Source organism: Anomalospiza imberbis, chromosome 10, assembly GCF_031753505.1.
Source record: "Anomalospiza imberbis isolate Cuckoo-Finch-1a 21T00152 chromosome 10, ASM3175350v1, whole genome shotgun sequence".
In the NCBI taxonomy this organism is placed as follows: domain Eukaryota; kingdom Metazoa; phylum Chordata; class Aves; order Passeriformes; family Viduidae; genus Anomalospiza; species Anomalospiza imberbis.
The window spans coordinates 19610972-19627575 of NC_089690.1; the positions used below are offsets into that span (position 1 = coordinate 19610972).

Sequence of the window (16604 nt, forward strand, 5' to 3'; positions counted from 1 at the left end):
AGAGCCAAAGGTATACAAAGCTATTTCTAATTTCAATTCACATCTAATCAAAGTTGGGCTGTTTTGTTTGATTTCTACATGACTTGATACTTTGAAGCTGTCCTGGTTTTAAAATAATTTTTACAGATTTGGTTTAAAAGGGAGTACAACAGCAAGTATAAAGAAAAAATATGTTGTCAGTATATGCTAAATGCAATCTTCAAATATTCCATTTTGGAATGCAAAACTGAATGATACTGCAAAGGCTATTAGACAAAGAACTGTGTAGTTATTTCAGAACAAGGGCAGAAAATACATTAATATTGCTTTTACAGTTCCAGAGAACTGGTGAATCATGGATGTCTGAAAGTACTGGAAATATGCCACAGCCCAAATTGGAGTAGAAACCTAGGAAAATTGCTGATAGGCTCTGATGCACCAACATAGCACTCCATGCTTGAGTATAGCAAGAGCAAACTGGTGATGAACCTACTGTGAATGCAGCTCCTGCCAGCAAGACATGGCAGGAGAAGAAGCCAGGCAGAGCGAGGGAAAGCATGCTTCAAAGAAACTGAACATCCTTTTTATAGCCACTTGAACACATCTTTTATATTCAAATCTTCTGAACCTAACCAAAACCCACACATAAAACAGAACTCAACCAGGTTCCACAACTGACTTACTAACAGGTTTGTTTAAACTACATAACAGTTATTCACTACCAGTTTGTAACTGCTGGTAACTAATCAAATCCCTTCAGCTACTAAGCTGGTGTTAGCCAGGAGGCTGCACAGAAAATTAAGCAGCTTTTGTGAAGAGACAGACATGCTCAAGAAAGCAACTTGCTCATTTTCTTTGCTAATGGCCTCAGCCTTCCAAATACAATCTGAGTTCTAAGTGAAGTCTGTCAGAACTGTGACAATCTGTAACAAACTTGCAAATACTTTGTGCATCTGCAATCTGCATGCTGAAACCAGGAACAGACACTGTTTATGCTGAGAATCATTCAAATGCGACCTCACAAACTGTTGTGAGGACTGAAAAAGCAAGCATTAATTTTTAAGAACAGCATACTGATCATATCTGAGAAGTAAGTATTTGTTAAATTTCTTTTACTTTTTTAATCTCTTGATTTTTAATTGGAGGTTCTTGCATTGTCCTCCATTACAAATAATCAGAAGTTATTAAATATTTGATCTCTTAATAATTCTCTAATGGGATCATCCAGAACAAAGAACATGAAAAAATTGGCACCTCAGTAAATTATGTAATCTGAATCCAAGGCTCTATGAAACAGCAAGGAAAAACTGAAGCATGAGAAAATTATAGAAAATCCTCAACTAAGGAGTTTAATCATGGTAACAGAAACCAGTACAGGCATCTGCTAAAGCATGTGAGCCTGAATTATAATCTGTATGTCAATTCCTTTCCTTTCTGCCTCCACAGCTTTGTGTGGATACTAGTGCTTGCTATTAACCTGGGACTTCTTTTGGCACATCTGTATCCCTCCTCACACTCAAAATATTTTCTCATTGGAAAGCCTTTACATAACAATAACTACTTGTAATTAACCAAGGCTTGAGTCAGAACAGACCAACGCTTTCTGTGCTCTCCACCTTATCTCTCTTTGGAAGTAAAGGGGAGAGGAAATGGTCTTCCTACTTACTGCAACATTAACCTCTAACGTAGCAGTACTATTGTTTAAGCAATATTTTTATAATAAAACTTCAGAAAGATTGAAGGTCTTTTGCCTCTCATACTGACTAGCAGAGAAATACAAGAAACTAAGGAAGAGCAATTAGGTACTCAAAAAGTTTCATAATTTGAGAATAAGCACATCATCTCTCACAATGAGTTTCCAACAAATTGCACCAGGGACACCATCTTCCCGAGGGAACAGTTCTTGGAAGATACATTCAATAGAGCCCTCATCACTAGCAGTTGCTACAAACACAAAATGCTCTACACTAGCTGCAGATTAACCCCTGGCAGACATCAACTTCTGAAAGGATATTTTGCACACTGTAAATTCTCCTCAATTTCAAGTGAGAAATACATCTGATTCTATACCAATATGCAATATTTTTATCCTTCTTTATCAGAAACGTGGTACATTCTATACCCTGGAACTGGAATTGTTAGATTTCTAATCACAAGAAATAAATAAAACTAAATGAACCGTAGTAGACACTACTTCTACATCCGTTTTTCTTTTGTAAAAAATGCAGTCCTGAAATCTCAGTAGTACTTACTTTCCCCCATTTTCATTTTTTCCTAAAAGATTTCTGAATACATAGATACATGGAAAGTCCAGAGTTTCATTACTGATATTTAAAAATGGCCAATCTCTGACCAATATCAAATCATTTTCTAGAAGTATCCTCTTTTTAAAGGAGACAATGAGGAAAACATACACATCTTAATTTTGTGTTGCCATTCAACTTAACAAGCAGAAAAATAAAAGCACTCTTTAGAAGCTGTGAACAATTCCTATAAGGAGAGAGGACTGGAAGGGCTTTGAAAGCAAAGCATGTGTCACCATGGTAATCCAGAAAATTATAAATATGGCAATTTATGCTACTCTTACTACAAAAATACCACCAGCTACGCAGGGATTAAAATACATTCCTGTCAATTTCTAATTACAATTGGATCTCTTTGGGTTTGTCTTTAAATTCAACCTGTAATTATCTCCTCTAATCTATGCTTTCTCAGCATATTACCAAGAAGGGTGTGTAGCCAAGACTCCTTTAGCAAAGCCAAAGATTCCTTGGGTCCTAAATAGAGGAGACAGTAAGCTCTTACTAGTACAAAACCTCTCAGTAGGCACAGCTGTGCTCCATGCACATGGAAACGTGCCATGGAGAAAGAGAACAGGCACACCAGAGAACAAGCAACACATGAAGCCTGCACAGCAGAAGTCACCGCAGTTACCAGATAGCCAGAGCTGCCCTGACGTTCCCACCACCCTTAGAATGTCTATGTTTTATCTCCAAGATGACAAACCCATTCCAAATCAAGTTGAGCTGGATGTGCAGATGTACTGGGTCACAATTAAGGATCCAGCATTCTGACAGAACACAGCCAGTGTGAAGCATTTCAGAAACAGAACAGGGGAGGAACAAGAGACAGAAGAGCAGATAACCAGACTGAACAGGAGGTTCAGATGATGACTTAACTAGTTTGATCAACAGTAAATCCATCAGCATGGGAGTTTCAGGACACTGCTGGATCTTTCTCACACTAGCAAGCATTCAAAAAAATTAAAAGTTCAAACAGTCAAGAAGTCCTGGGTAGAAAACAGCCCACACCAGGCATGTTTAAAGCTGCACTGAAAAAAGGCGTATTACCACAGCACGCCTGTTCATCAGGAAAGTATTCTTCCACAGAGGTACAGGAACTTAGTTCCAGTTGTAAACACCACAACTTCATTAAATAAACAGAACCTACTTACTCCTCACGCTTCTTATCTACCACACTTAAATGTCCAATAGTGAGAACAACACAAAGCAAAAGAAACAACACTTTGAGAACACACTTAGCAACCTGGCACAGTATCATGAATCTTGCATCAACAATATACTTGGAGCAATAAGAAAGGCTGATACATGTACAGGTCCCTTCCCCCAAACACACCCTGCTCCTCCCTCCCATTTTCTGCCCACACAGTAACAAAACCATACCTGGATCTTTTCGCCCTGGTTTTTCAAAGCGTCTGTCTCCCCTAGAAAGGCAGAATAGAAGTTTCAAATAAGGTTTTGGAACTACTCCAAAAACTCATTTTAGGTATAGGTTTTGCTGGTTCTCTTTACTTGGTGGGAACTTTTTTTAAATTGGAGCTTGATGGACATTACCTTTAGAGGTCCAAGTAACAACTGAAATTTTCAGGAACACCAATACACACACGACCCTTGGGAACTGGGTATGTTTTCAAATGTGCCCCTAAGTACTGTCAACAGTGTCAAGACTAAAACTGAAACAAATCCTTAGCACCAGGCTTCAACTGCAACTGTCGTAATTCATGTTCTCTTAAAGTAGTTCGCTCCTTCTTCCCAGGAACTCAGCAGAAAAAAAATCTTTGCAAGAAATGTTCTTTTTTACTTTCTCCAGAACCTCAAGAAACATTACTGTGTTTGACTCCATCTTAGAAATGCAGACACTTCACTCACAGGTATAACTAATTACCTTTCCTAAAGTGTTTTTATGAAGTCAAAAGGCACAAATGGAAGCTGAACAGATGTGTGTAAAAAACTTTAAGGGCTAGAGTTCTGTTACCTTTCCTCCCAACTCTGTGATCTGTGCATTTCCCTGCCCCCTCCTCGCCCAAATCCACCCTCCACTTCATCAAAACTTCTTTGGTAGAAACCGCTTTCTCCTCGGCCTCTGCCTGAAAAGACAAAAAACACAAGTGTTTGTATAAATAATAATAGAAGTTGAAAGAATCAGATAGGTTTCCCTTTCCTGGTGTCCCTGAGAACTAATCTTGCAGTCTTAAGCCCCAGTGAAATTATCTGGGACAAATGAAAAAAGGAACAATGACTGAAGAAAGAGTCTTATCCAAAAATTCTTATCAAGAAGTGCAAGACCAGACAGAACAGGCAAACAATTCTGAAATAAATATGATGCAGAAAAACACAGATACTTACCCAAGAGAAATTACCAAGTAAGTATGCATTGTTCACATAACATCCACATTGCACATGTGTGCTTCACACACAAAAATCATATTACTTTTAACAGCAAACTCCAGTACAATGGCACTGCACTGTGGATGTACTCCTAATTTTTGCTGTCAAGGGTCATAAAGGAGAAGGAAGCTATTAAGTTCTAGTGACTGCCAGCAAAAATCTCCCCCAGGATCAGTGGGAAGAAAGGAGGATCACAGGATGGCTATAGGCAGGTCACAATGAAGAAGGACATTAGCTTTAGCTTAAAAATTATCCTACTGACCTTTTCAGTAAATGGTTCTCTATAGGCAGCTACCAAGTACCAAGCCTCAAGCCAAAAATTACAGATATATCCTCAAGCAAAGTATCTCAAAGCACATCTTCAGGGCTTGAAAAGGCATGGGGTGTCTGGGTAAAAGATAACAAGCCCTACACAACAGAAAAACAATACCCACATACATCCCCAGCCCTTCAAAACAACTTCCAGCACTGGTTAGATTAATAGATGGGGTGAAATTTCCAGATCCACAAAAGAGAAATACTGCTTCACACAGTGTTCCAGCAGAAGAAATGGCAGGTTTCTAACCAGCTAATTTACCATTTCAAAATCTCATGGAAATAAGATGAATAAGTGGAACATCTAGCAGCTAGTTGTCAGGATAATGCCTTGCCTACATACAAATGTAGTCTCTACAGTCAAGTTTAGAACCTAAAAAGCACCTAGTAACAGGAACTCTTGGCTGGGTAAGTATCTCAAATGTCTATCTTTTCATATTTCTCTCTTCCTGGCTTCAAGGAAAAAAACATCTCAAAGCAAGAGGTGCAAACGTGGCCAGGGATCTGTAGGATTAAGAATGACCAAATGAAACAGGAAACAAACACCTTCAGAATAAACTGCAGTTCTTGCAGTCTTCTGAAGTAGTAATAAAAAGCCTCTACATTTAAAAATCTAAAGACACCTGGATGTATCAAGGAATCATACCATGTTTCAGTATCTTATGACCAGAGAAATTTGAAATCATCAAGACAGTTGCAACAGTTTCTCTACTATTCTATACCAAATCTCTTAGAAGAGGTGGTAGGTGAAAAGGGCAGAAAGTTGCTTTTCAGGCAGAGAAAAAGAAAAGTTATCTACAGATAATCCAATTGGGATCTTTAAATACAAAACTGCTTTTGTATCAGGCAGAACTGGTTACAGGGTGTATAACCAACAATTTTAACATTCCCTTTAGACAAAACTATCCTGTTCTATCACCAGCAAATTTGATCAGTGGCAGATCTCCCAGAATCACAGAGATGCAGCCATCCTTACCAGAGTTTTGAGGATGCCTAAGTTCAGATGAAGACTGGACAAATTCAAAAAAGATAAACAAAATTCATTAATGGAGGCCACATCTGGTTCAGGAAATATGCTGAGCTGCAAACATCTGGCAGCTAAGCCTCTTCACCTTTGTGTTTTTCTCAGTCCTTATTCTCTTGCCAAGATGCCTTCTTTTGGCTGTTACTAGACTACGGTCACTATGGAGTTGAGCAAGCCCATGCCAGATTCAGCATAGCTGTTTTTAGACAAACTCGGGGAGAGGCAGAGGAGCTGACTGAGCACTCAAGGTAAGAGGAGAAATTAGCATCAGACCTAGGAGAGTTATTAGAAACACCTTTGCTATGGCAAATCTGATACAATAAGGTTGACCATAGTCACATATGTAAAACAAGTTGCAAAGGCAAGAAGCAGGAAGAAGTGATACAACATCAAAAATAGCATGATGTTTATCCAGTTAAAGCATTGTGGGTCCCCTAAAATCCCAGTAAAGGACCTAAAGTTTTTATTCTTCACAAATAAAAGTCAGGAAAGTTTCAGCAGCTCACCCAATAGCAATCTTTGCTTAATTTCTTCACTACAGGAAAGCTCTTTTCCTTCCTCTCACCAGAGATAATAAAGCAAAAGCAGTTCACAGAGTCAAAACAGAACAAAGGCACTGACTCATCTTGTCTCTGAGGTAGCAGAGATGGGAAGTTGCATACACTTTCCCAATAAAAACAAAGCAGGCTTGTACAGTGAGCAGCAGCAGCACTGCAGTGCTCCCCTCCCAGGGTGAGCAAGGGTTAAGTGCATGCTGCACGCTGGGAGCAGCCACACACCACCAGATCCAGCTCATGGGTGATACAGGACATTTCACCAGCAAATAAAGCAAGTGTCCTACACAAGAGCAAGAATCAGTTATTTGACCAGCAGTATGGCTGATGGCTGTTTAAAAGTATGTGAAACCACAGCCTGAGAAACCTCCCCCCACTCACCACCCCTGTATGGTGGTCCATCAATATTTCAGTTGTGCTCAGCCACCAAAATGGTCTGAATTAAAAGATAACCTTGCAAAATGTCCAAACAATTGATCTTAGGCATTCAGGTTAAGGCTGCCTGTGGGGTCACAGTACTCAGCTGCCAGCTGCAGTGATACCACATAATACTGGACAGGGCTACTGAAGCCACATTTGCCCTGGCTGTGTTGCCACCCCATCCATGTGTGGAAACAACATGGGCCCACCCAACAGTGCCAAGTAGAAGCACATGTGCAGCCCCAGCAAACACCAAGCAGACCACAATGTGGGAAGCCTCAAACAGATCCTACCAAGCTATAGAAGAGAAGCAGCCAGCCAAGGGAAACTGTAGCGTGCAAAGTCAGTCAGGCAAACTGTGGTGTGCAAAGTCAGTCATTCAGCAAGTACTATGTGGGTGGGTCTGACCTGAAAGTGCACACTAGGACACAGCTGATGCTGGTCACAGAATGCATAAGAAATGCCTGCAGAGAGGCTAAAATTGCACATGTAAACACACTACCTGACATTCTGCTTCTGCACTCCTTGGCTTATTTTAAACAGAATGCCACTTCTGGAAAAAAAAAAAACAACTGGCACATAAGCAGCAGACTAAGTACATATGTTGCACAAAGTACTGAATGCAAAGTCAACAAATGTCAATAAACCCTTCCATTTAATAACAGAGTGGAGCAAATGTGTAATTTGTATTTCAGTAATTTCTCAAAAATCTCAGGATGAGGACATCAATCCACTGGACATTGCAATCATAACAGCTAAGTCTCTAACCTGAAAAACAGACAAGTTTGAATTTAAGTAATAATATAAGACTAGCAGGAGGGTAAGAAGCAGCACAAACTGATATTCTAATTATCATTACAAAAAAACCTAAAGCCTTACAGAATACAAGAAGCAAATTCTTGAAATTACAGCATAACTGGAGTTTAGGATCTATAATCACAGTCATAATACTGTTTGGGAAAAACAGAATAACTGTAGTTCAACTACTGCTGTTTAGATATGCAAACATTACACTTGCACACCATTGACACGCTTTCCAACAGCAGCAAAAACAGATTACAAAGGGCACAGAGGGTGGGTGGGGAAAGAGCTCTAATAGGAAGCAAAGGACCCTTCATAACAGTCTTAACCAAAAGGGAGAACAGCTACAAAACAAAGTGTCTGTAAGCTCACAGCCCATTCCAGGGACTATTTAAATCTCTCCTCATCCGAAACTCTTATTCATGAGTGTTGACATTCCAGTCCTGCCAGCACAAAGCAGAGGGCTTAACTGCACACCACAGGGAGCTCCCAGGAAAACAAGTCAATTAGAAATGAGTCACGTGCAAGTACTTGGTTTCTTCAGAGACCACAACTTCTTTTAAAAAATAATAAACCAACAAACCAAAAATCAAGGCAACATAGTAACCACACTCTCATCATCACAACATAAGCATTTTCAGTAGAAGTTGGGGTGACCACCCAGAGAAACTGAGTGTTATCTTACAGTTTTAAACACTGGTAAGTGAATCCCATTTAGAGTTCTACCCATAATACCTCTTTACCAGCATTTCTTTCCCTTGCCAATCCACCCCAGATTGCTTCTCGTGCTCTCAAATGTTGGAACACAATTCTGTGATTTGTGCCTCAGTCAGGGAACTTCATTAACAACTCTAATCACACATGCAAATTCCTCTATAAAGCAGCTGTGGTGCAAGTCCCTTCAAGACAGAAATCTCATTTTGGTAAAGCTGAAGCCCACACTGACTCGGCAGCAGCTTTGCTGCACACAGCTGTGTGTTCATGGTTCCAGTTCATGGAAAACACCAGAAAACCTTTTGAACTCGGGCAATTTTGCAGTGCAATAAGAATGTTTTCCAACTGTTAAGTGAGGCAGCTCATTTAGTGAACAAACTCCCAAGAAATTTCAAGTCCTTTTCACTGTAACCTGAAAAAACAAAATTGCATTTAAACCCTGCTACTTGCAAGCAAAGTTTTTGTAAACATTAACAGTCCTATATTGAATTTTCATAAATAACTATGGGAAAAAAGTCCTTGGCTAAAACAGCATCATGTGTGTAATTATGAAAATAGTACCATTTTGTCCTGGAAGAAGCCTTAACTTCTTTGCTGCGATATAGAAACTTTGGGAAGACTCATCGTGCCTAGAACCCAACACGAATTGCGAATTGCTCGTGGGAAGAAGAGGGGAGGAATGGAAGAAACAAGCAGCAATCAGGATCAATGAAAGAAGGAAAGCTCAGAAAGCTGAAGATATTTACTGCAGAAATGTGTCCTTTACAGCTTAGTCAGAGCAGCCTAACAAGCATTCCGTGTAACAATTCCAACACATTAAAAGATCGAATTAGGATAAACAAAAAAGGAAGTGAAAACTATTACTTTTGCGACAAAGTTCTTGCTAGTATTTCTTAACAAATCTTAAAAATTAACCATGAGAAACCAGGAATACATGCAGCAGCTTTCAGTCTTAATACTGCATACATTTTAAATTCTGTCCACTAAAATGTAAGGAATCAAACTTTACTGCCAAACAAAACAGTCATGCGTATGAGTAGATTCAATAATAGAAATACTGGATTAGAAGCCATATTCTGCCACATTTAGCCTTACAACCTCATTGAAACTAGTGGGGGCAATTAAAAAACAACCCACTGCATAAGAATGATATTGTTAATAGTGCAGGAAAAAAAAAACCAAAGAGAAACTTGACAAAAGAAAGCAAAATAAAAGGCTTGCCAAATTAGAAATGGTCAATGTATAAGATATTGAAACTAGAGAGCACACTAGTGGGTGTATGATCACAAATCAAATTTTAAGCAGCAATAATTTAATTTGCAGAATTATGTCTTGATGCACCTAAAAAACCGAGCCAATGCACGTATTCCTAGCAAAAGTGAAATGTAGGTGGTAGAAACACACACATTAAAATAAAACAAAAAAGCAACAACTACTACACAAGTAGACACTATATATCTCTCTATATATATGCACACTTTTTTTAAATTAAACCCTGAGCATTTGTGCAACTCCCATGGCAAACAAAGGGGAAGCAGCAGGAAAACCTAGTGATAGTCTCATAAAGCTTTAAATTCATATCTTAGCTGGGAAGCAACCACAAGAAGACCAATAACAATCTACAAATATCTGAGAGATGTAAACTAAAAAGAAAGCAGGATTAAGGAATGAGAACAGAAATGAGAGAACATATTAAGTCAAAGCAAAATTCTGGTCAAGCCTCTAATTATATATCAAGTACTTTCTGAAGATCTTATTGAAAATACCACCTGTTAAGGGCATGTGAAATAAAATTTAAAAGGGCTCTAAGAGAAATCTCACCTAAGCACCTGCAAAGACAGAGGTTACAAGATTATTTACTCAGTATTTCCATCTTACTAGCTTCCTAGTATTCTAAATGCAACTCATCCTATTTATATATGAAGCGTCCCAAAAAGAGTTCACAGAAGTGCACACATTGAAAAGGAATTGCTAAGATAAATTCTGGGTTTAACAATTTGGTTTGACTTTAGCAATATGGCTTCAGGACATTTTCTCTATTCATTTGCAAATGTTTCAGATGATCCTGGATGAGACAACTACAGTGATGCACCAGAACTGGAAAGACTCAAATGTCTCCCAAATTCAATTACATCTTTCCATTAACTGTTTACGCTCAAGATGTTAACAAATGAAGATGGCTTTTCAGAACACAACTTAAAACAACCACGATGTTTTAAGTACATTCACAGATTTTTCCTACCCTCTCCCTGTAAATTGGTCTTATGCTTTTAATAAAATTATTTCTAACAATTCTGAACCAAAGAATTTCCTATTCCACCCCAAAACTACCTTCCCTTTTTGGTTTCCCACCCAGCAACCTGGCAAAGGCATATAACAGATGCCAGTTGTGCGCTAAGATGTGCAGAATCATCGCTAAACACAATATTCATTCTCCAGCACCACCTTGTTGGAAAGGTTTCAAAGCTTTAAGCAAAAAGAAACTGGGCATGAGAACACATGGCTCTAGCCAAGGTCCACTTAGTATCTCTGAGCAGCTTTGACCTGGATCACCTGGATCCATTGCAGCACATCCCACGGGCAGCTCACCTCGACCTCTAGAGGAACTTCGACCTCGAGGAGCCCCTACCACCGTTCCTCCTCCACGTCCCGTCAACCGCAGGACAGCAGCACTGTTTACAGACATCGAGAAATTTCTCTGCCAAGAAGAAAGAGTCACAGTCAGATTTAACTGAAAAAACCTTCACAAAGAAACCACTAACAAATACACAAATAAACAACAAAAATCAAACAAAACAAGAAGAAAAAACAAACATTTACCATTATCTTAAATTTGGCTCTGTTTTCATTACAAATTCTTTATAATTAACACAAGAAAGGAAAAGGATTCTATGAACACGTGAGCAGCTGAAGCAGTCTATAAAAAGGTCTTGGTCAATATTACCATTTCCAAGTTACTTAGCTGAGACTTCTATGCTCTGAAGTATTTGAACAGCTACTCACTCCTTTTTCAGGTGATGCCAGCACAGAAGCCATTAGAACACCAGCAGTGTTAAACACACATTCTGCTGCAAAAAGAGACTGGCATCTGCCTATACCTGACACCAATAATTAATACCAATTCTAAACTTACTTCTTAAGCAAAGCAGGAACACGTAAAGACCAAGAGAACTTGAATAAAATTATATTTACCAATGTCCTCTAAAGAAATAAGCCTTTTTATTCTCTAAGTATCACAAGAGTAACATATTTTAGGAAAAACTAAGTGTACTTAGAGCTTCTGAAATTTAAGTGATACTCATTTTCATAAATAAATAAACACCAGTAAAATTCAACTTTAGCTTAATATGAAAATTGCTAAAAGAAAAAACTATTTCAATAAAGAATGGATAAATATAACCAACTCTAACCCTATTCTCTGAGCACAAATACTTGGAAAACTGGGCCAAAGAATTCAGAAGCATGTACAGAAACATTAACAAGTAAACCTGAACTGACACACACTTTCTGAACGCAAAGGACTCCAAACAGCTGTTATATCAGGCTTCTTGAAAGGTACTTAGAACTGGCAAGGTGCTTACATCAACTTATCTGAATTGCTATGACTTTGATGGTCTTCAGAGAACAATGAGACAAGTGATTACACACTATTTAAAATCTAAATCACTAACATCAAAGCCAACAGGAGATTTAATACATTACAGAAACATTTCAAAAACTGCTTGATATGTGCTCCCTACAAACTTAGATCTTCTTTCAAGAGAGAATTGGTAACTAATTAAGACTTGAGGGGAAAGAAAAAATGCAGTCATGCATGTCAAAAAAGCAAGGTCAGCCTCCAGCAAATCTGTTTTCTGAGCTAGCCCTTAAAGTTTAAAGCAACCAATTCAACTGCAAGTCCAAAGGGACCATGTCCATCTGCCTCTGAGCAAACCACCACCTTTCCAGGTGTGGATACTTCTGCTTTTGTGTGAAGCGCTGAAATATTTCCCTACAAAAACGTTTAAGTTATTTATCAAAATCATTGTCTTGCATAGGAAATTCCTCTTTTTTTATGCTTTATTCTTCCTGTAAGAATAATAATCTTATTTTCTTTTCCAATTCATTTTTGACTTGTCTGCCTGAACTCTGAGCAATGTCTCCCTCTCCTCTGTAGAGCCTGCTGCAGTGTAGGCATAGTGCTAACAACCCACATGGTAAGACACAGTAAGAAGTCAAAAAAAGCAAAAGTCAAAAAAGCAAAAATTGCCCTGCTATTGATCAGTGTATTCCTTCAATGACCAATGCTGACAATGCACACTGAAGAACAAAGCTGCTGCAAAACAGCTTCAGCAGCAAATGAAGATGTCTTAAGAAACAGATGTCAGGAAAATAACCAAGGAGGACACAAAAGCATGTCTGTTATATTCAGCAAGAGTTTGAGCCTCCCTTACTGTGCAAGCAGGTAAGATTAAGACATCCAAATTCTCCCCTAATGCAAACAGGAAAAACAGGAGCAGTGGGAAAGGCATTGCCAGTGCTCCTTGGTGGAAAGCCCTTTTAAAGCCATCTACAGAAACCTTCTTTCCTTCACCAGACACTATCTTGGAAACACATCTTAGACAAATCTATGATTATAAATATATTGTATTTCATTACCTTAAGTGAATCACTTGAACTCTAGGTTAGCTCAACAGCTTAATCTTCAGAAAAGTAACATTTTACATAAAAAGAACCAGCAATTCCATCCAAAGCATGCCCATGTCTTGTTACAGGGAACACTGCAGCATTAAGTATCCAATTAAATACTACAAGACTAAACACATTTAAGTTCAAATTCATGTAGCTGACATGATCTGTCATCCATCCCTAGATAATACATCTTTAATTCAGTTTGAGACAAGTTCTTCCCATAGTACACATACAACTGGAGTGTCATCAGGTGCACAACACAGCAGGGATTGCTCTGGATCTAAGGCCAAAGTAATCCTGACAGGCTCAGCTGTAACTGAACACTAGCTATGCCAAAGGTACTGGGGGTCTGATCAGCCTCTCCTCTAAGGACTCCCAAAGCCCTGCCCCTCAAGTTCTGAGACAACAATTCTATCCTAAGTATTCATGGAGGGACTAAAAAGGTCTTTTAAACTCTTTTGTCAATCTTAATTGTAAGAACTTTCCTGCACCACAGCTAGCAGCAAATCCATTAATATTTACCTCAAGATCACATCTGAAAATGATTCTTAATGATAAACAATGTTATGTCATGGGGAACAAACACTTAAAAAATGCCATTCCCTTGGTATCTCCATTCAGTCATGAAGAGAGGAAAAAAAGGACATGAAAAACCACATTGATCCCATCCTCTGGGTCCCCAGAAAGCATTAAAGGAAAAGCTTTCTTAAAAAGTGAGTATGGACCTCTTCTTCCAGATTATGATTTCTGTGGAGATGTTAGAGAATTGTTAAACTGCTTAAAAGCTCCTGCATTATTACAGGTGAAAAGGAGCAGGGAAAAGCTGTAACACAGTATACACCAACTCCTCAGGAGTTTTCCAGACTGGTGAAATACTGGGCACTGCAGCAGAGGACCACATCTATCCCTGAAGCTCAGCAGCACTTACCATCTCATCTGTACTCTGCAGAATTTCAGCACCATGGCCTTCAACTCATGTTATTCCTTGCAGAGAGTATCCTGACACACACCAGAAGTCAGCATCCCCTTAAACTGTAAGAGGCCTCTAAGTCCTCCCTGAAGGACTCCACCATGCATCAGCAAAAGAATATGTCCAAAGACATTTACACAAAGGTTCAACATTTAGATGTGCTACTGTATGTCTGACCATACTGTATGTATGACCATTTCTGGGGCTTGCTCCTGAATCCCTTCTCTTCCTACTCAAAAACAGGAGCTAAGACAAGACTTCCCATAAAAGCATAGTCTCAATCTTAGTTGCCTTTTAAGACCTACTATGACATGAAGTGCTTACAGAGTATCCACATGAACTCAAATAAAATAGCTGACTAAAAACTAAACCATTAGTATCTTGTGTGAAATGACAGCATCCTACAGAGACACAAGAAATACGGAGAAACTCTGAAGAGGAAGGAAGTCTAGAAGAGATGAAGAGGATATGCCAAAATACCCAGGCAAAAAATGAAATGAAAAATTCAATAACAAAACAGCCTGGTACAGGCAAAGGAAAAAGGATGCTCTGATATCTTAAGAAACTAATAGTAACACTACCCACCCCTGTAAAAATCAAATTACCCAAGCCAGTAAAAATACTCAGTTTCCTATTACAAAAGAAACAAAAAAACTCAAGCCACAGTATTATGAAGTAAGAAAAGTGCTAAGAAACACAACAAATTGGAGAGCAACTGTGAAATCAAAAGTTCTGACAGACAGAAAGAGGAAATCAGTTCAGCGTCTAAAGTCAGAGGCTCTTATCCAGAGAAGATGGGCAGGAATCAAATTTAAACCCAGAGATTTCAAACTACCCAGATGAGTCATCCTTGAAATGGAATCCTTATGGACCTGTTCTCATTCTCATCTTATCCATCTCTATGTGGTTATATACCTATAGACACCAAAGGAGGAGATAAACAGGTAACTGCTTATATACAGAACAGTTAACAGTACTGCATCTTCTTAATAAATGTTAGCAGTCAAAAAACTTCAGCACTTCTCTAAAGAGCACAAAACTGAGGCGGCAGAACTTGGCCACTTCTGTGACTCTCTGGTTACCAAAGAGAAGGTGGCAGAAAACTGTAGAAAATGTCACTGATCTGAAAATGGTGCATACTTAAAAACAAGTAACACTTCCCAGATGGTGATCCTGGATTTATCAACCTGTCTACCTTCAACAGGACAAAAAACATTTTATCAAATTTAAGACAACAATTGAGCAAGGATAGAATTTAAACTTTATGCTGACACATCATGATTTTATAATTCCTTTCTCTGTGTCCTAGGTTACAATGAAAAGGTGTAACCAAAAGTATGTATTCTATTACCATCTTCGTAAGGTGTTAAAATAGGTGAGGCAGTGTTCTTTAGCTCCTCTGTGACTCATCCCTGGTAACTCCCTCTGAGGGACTATCTCGACTAAAGGGCCATCAAGGTCTCCCATAACCTTGACTGCCCATGACTCACAGAATTACATCATCCCATTGTGAGATGCCCCACCCAGGGGGAGGAACCAAACACTCCTACCTTTATATAATCTGAGGCTTGGAACAACCAGGAGAGCACTACCACTGGATTCCCAGAGGACAAGAGCTCAATAACCACCACTGGACCTTCAGAGAAGGACCAGATCTTTCTACAGGATCACCGCTTCGACAAAACCACATCCACCACTCCAAGAGGACTGCAGTGACCGTGTAATGAAACTGCTACCACCACCCTGACCAACAGGGAGTCAGGTCGTATCCTGACTCTGGCAGTTTAAGTCAGAGTTTCTGTCCTACTGCCTTTATTTTAATTTTCCCATTAAACTGTAGTTCTGACTTGGAATCTCCTGCTGGTTGGCTTTCAAATAGTACACTCTGAGACCTATTAATTTCAAATTTCATTGTTTTTCTTAATGGAAGCATACTCTTTATTATGTCATTATATTAATAACAATCTAAAGATTTAAAATATATATATACAAACCTGTTCTTCTTCTGTAAAAGGTACAAGTGCCAGTGGTGGCAGGGGCTCCTCTTGTAAAATAGGCAAAAATTCCTTATCCAAAAGGTCTGAAGGTATCTGTATGAAAGAAAAAGAGCATTCTACTACATGCAAGTATTTCCACTTCAGGGATGATGCCACACACACTGATTCACAAAAAAATGTTATTCTTCCAACTCTGTCTCCATCTACCCACTACTTCCAGTAACTCTTATTGGGGGTAGGGATAACTGTGCTGCAAATTTACAATCCTCAGAAAATAAGTTCTAATAAACAAGGCATCCAAAGCATCACACACCAACAAGGCCACAGACATCACAACTCAAGCTTGCACACCACTGCAGCTGAAATCTGAATCAAGTGACACTTCATCTGTTAAACTAAAAACTATTGCTTTTAACTTCAACACATTTTTATTGCCAGATTTTTAATTATCAAAACTGCCACTTACAGCAC

General features: G+C 38.9%; 1 protein-coding gene across 16 annotated transcripts in view; it reads right to left on the reverse strand.

Annotated features, from left to right (window-relative positions):
• The window catches only part of GIGYF2 (GRB10 interacting GYF protein 2), a 75375-nt gene that overhangs the window by 42156 nt on the left and 16615 nt on the right, over window positions 1–16604 (reverse strand). For 11 of the 16 annotated variants that reach the window (XM_068201047.1, XM_068201046.1, XM_068201055.1 and 8 more), the window contains 4 exons: window positions 16131–16226; window positions 11049–11193; window positions 4255–4366; window positions 3663–3703 (listed from right to left, as the gene is read on the reverse strand). In XM_068201047.1, coding sequence (XP_068057148.1) covers window positions 3663–3703; window positions 4255–4366; window positions 11049–11193; window positions 16131–16226 — 394 coding nt within the window. The remainder of the gene's footprint in view (window positions 1–3662; window positions 3704–4254; window positions 4367–11048; window positions 11194–16130; window positions 16227–16604) is intronic. The other 5 variants (XM_068201050.1, XM_068201048.1, XM_068201053.1 and 2 more) reach the window with 2 other exon arrangements.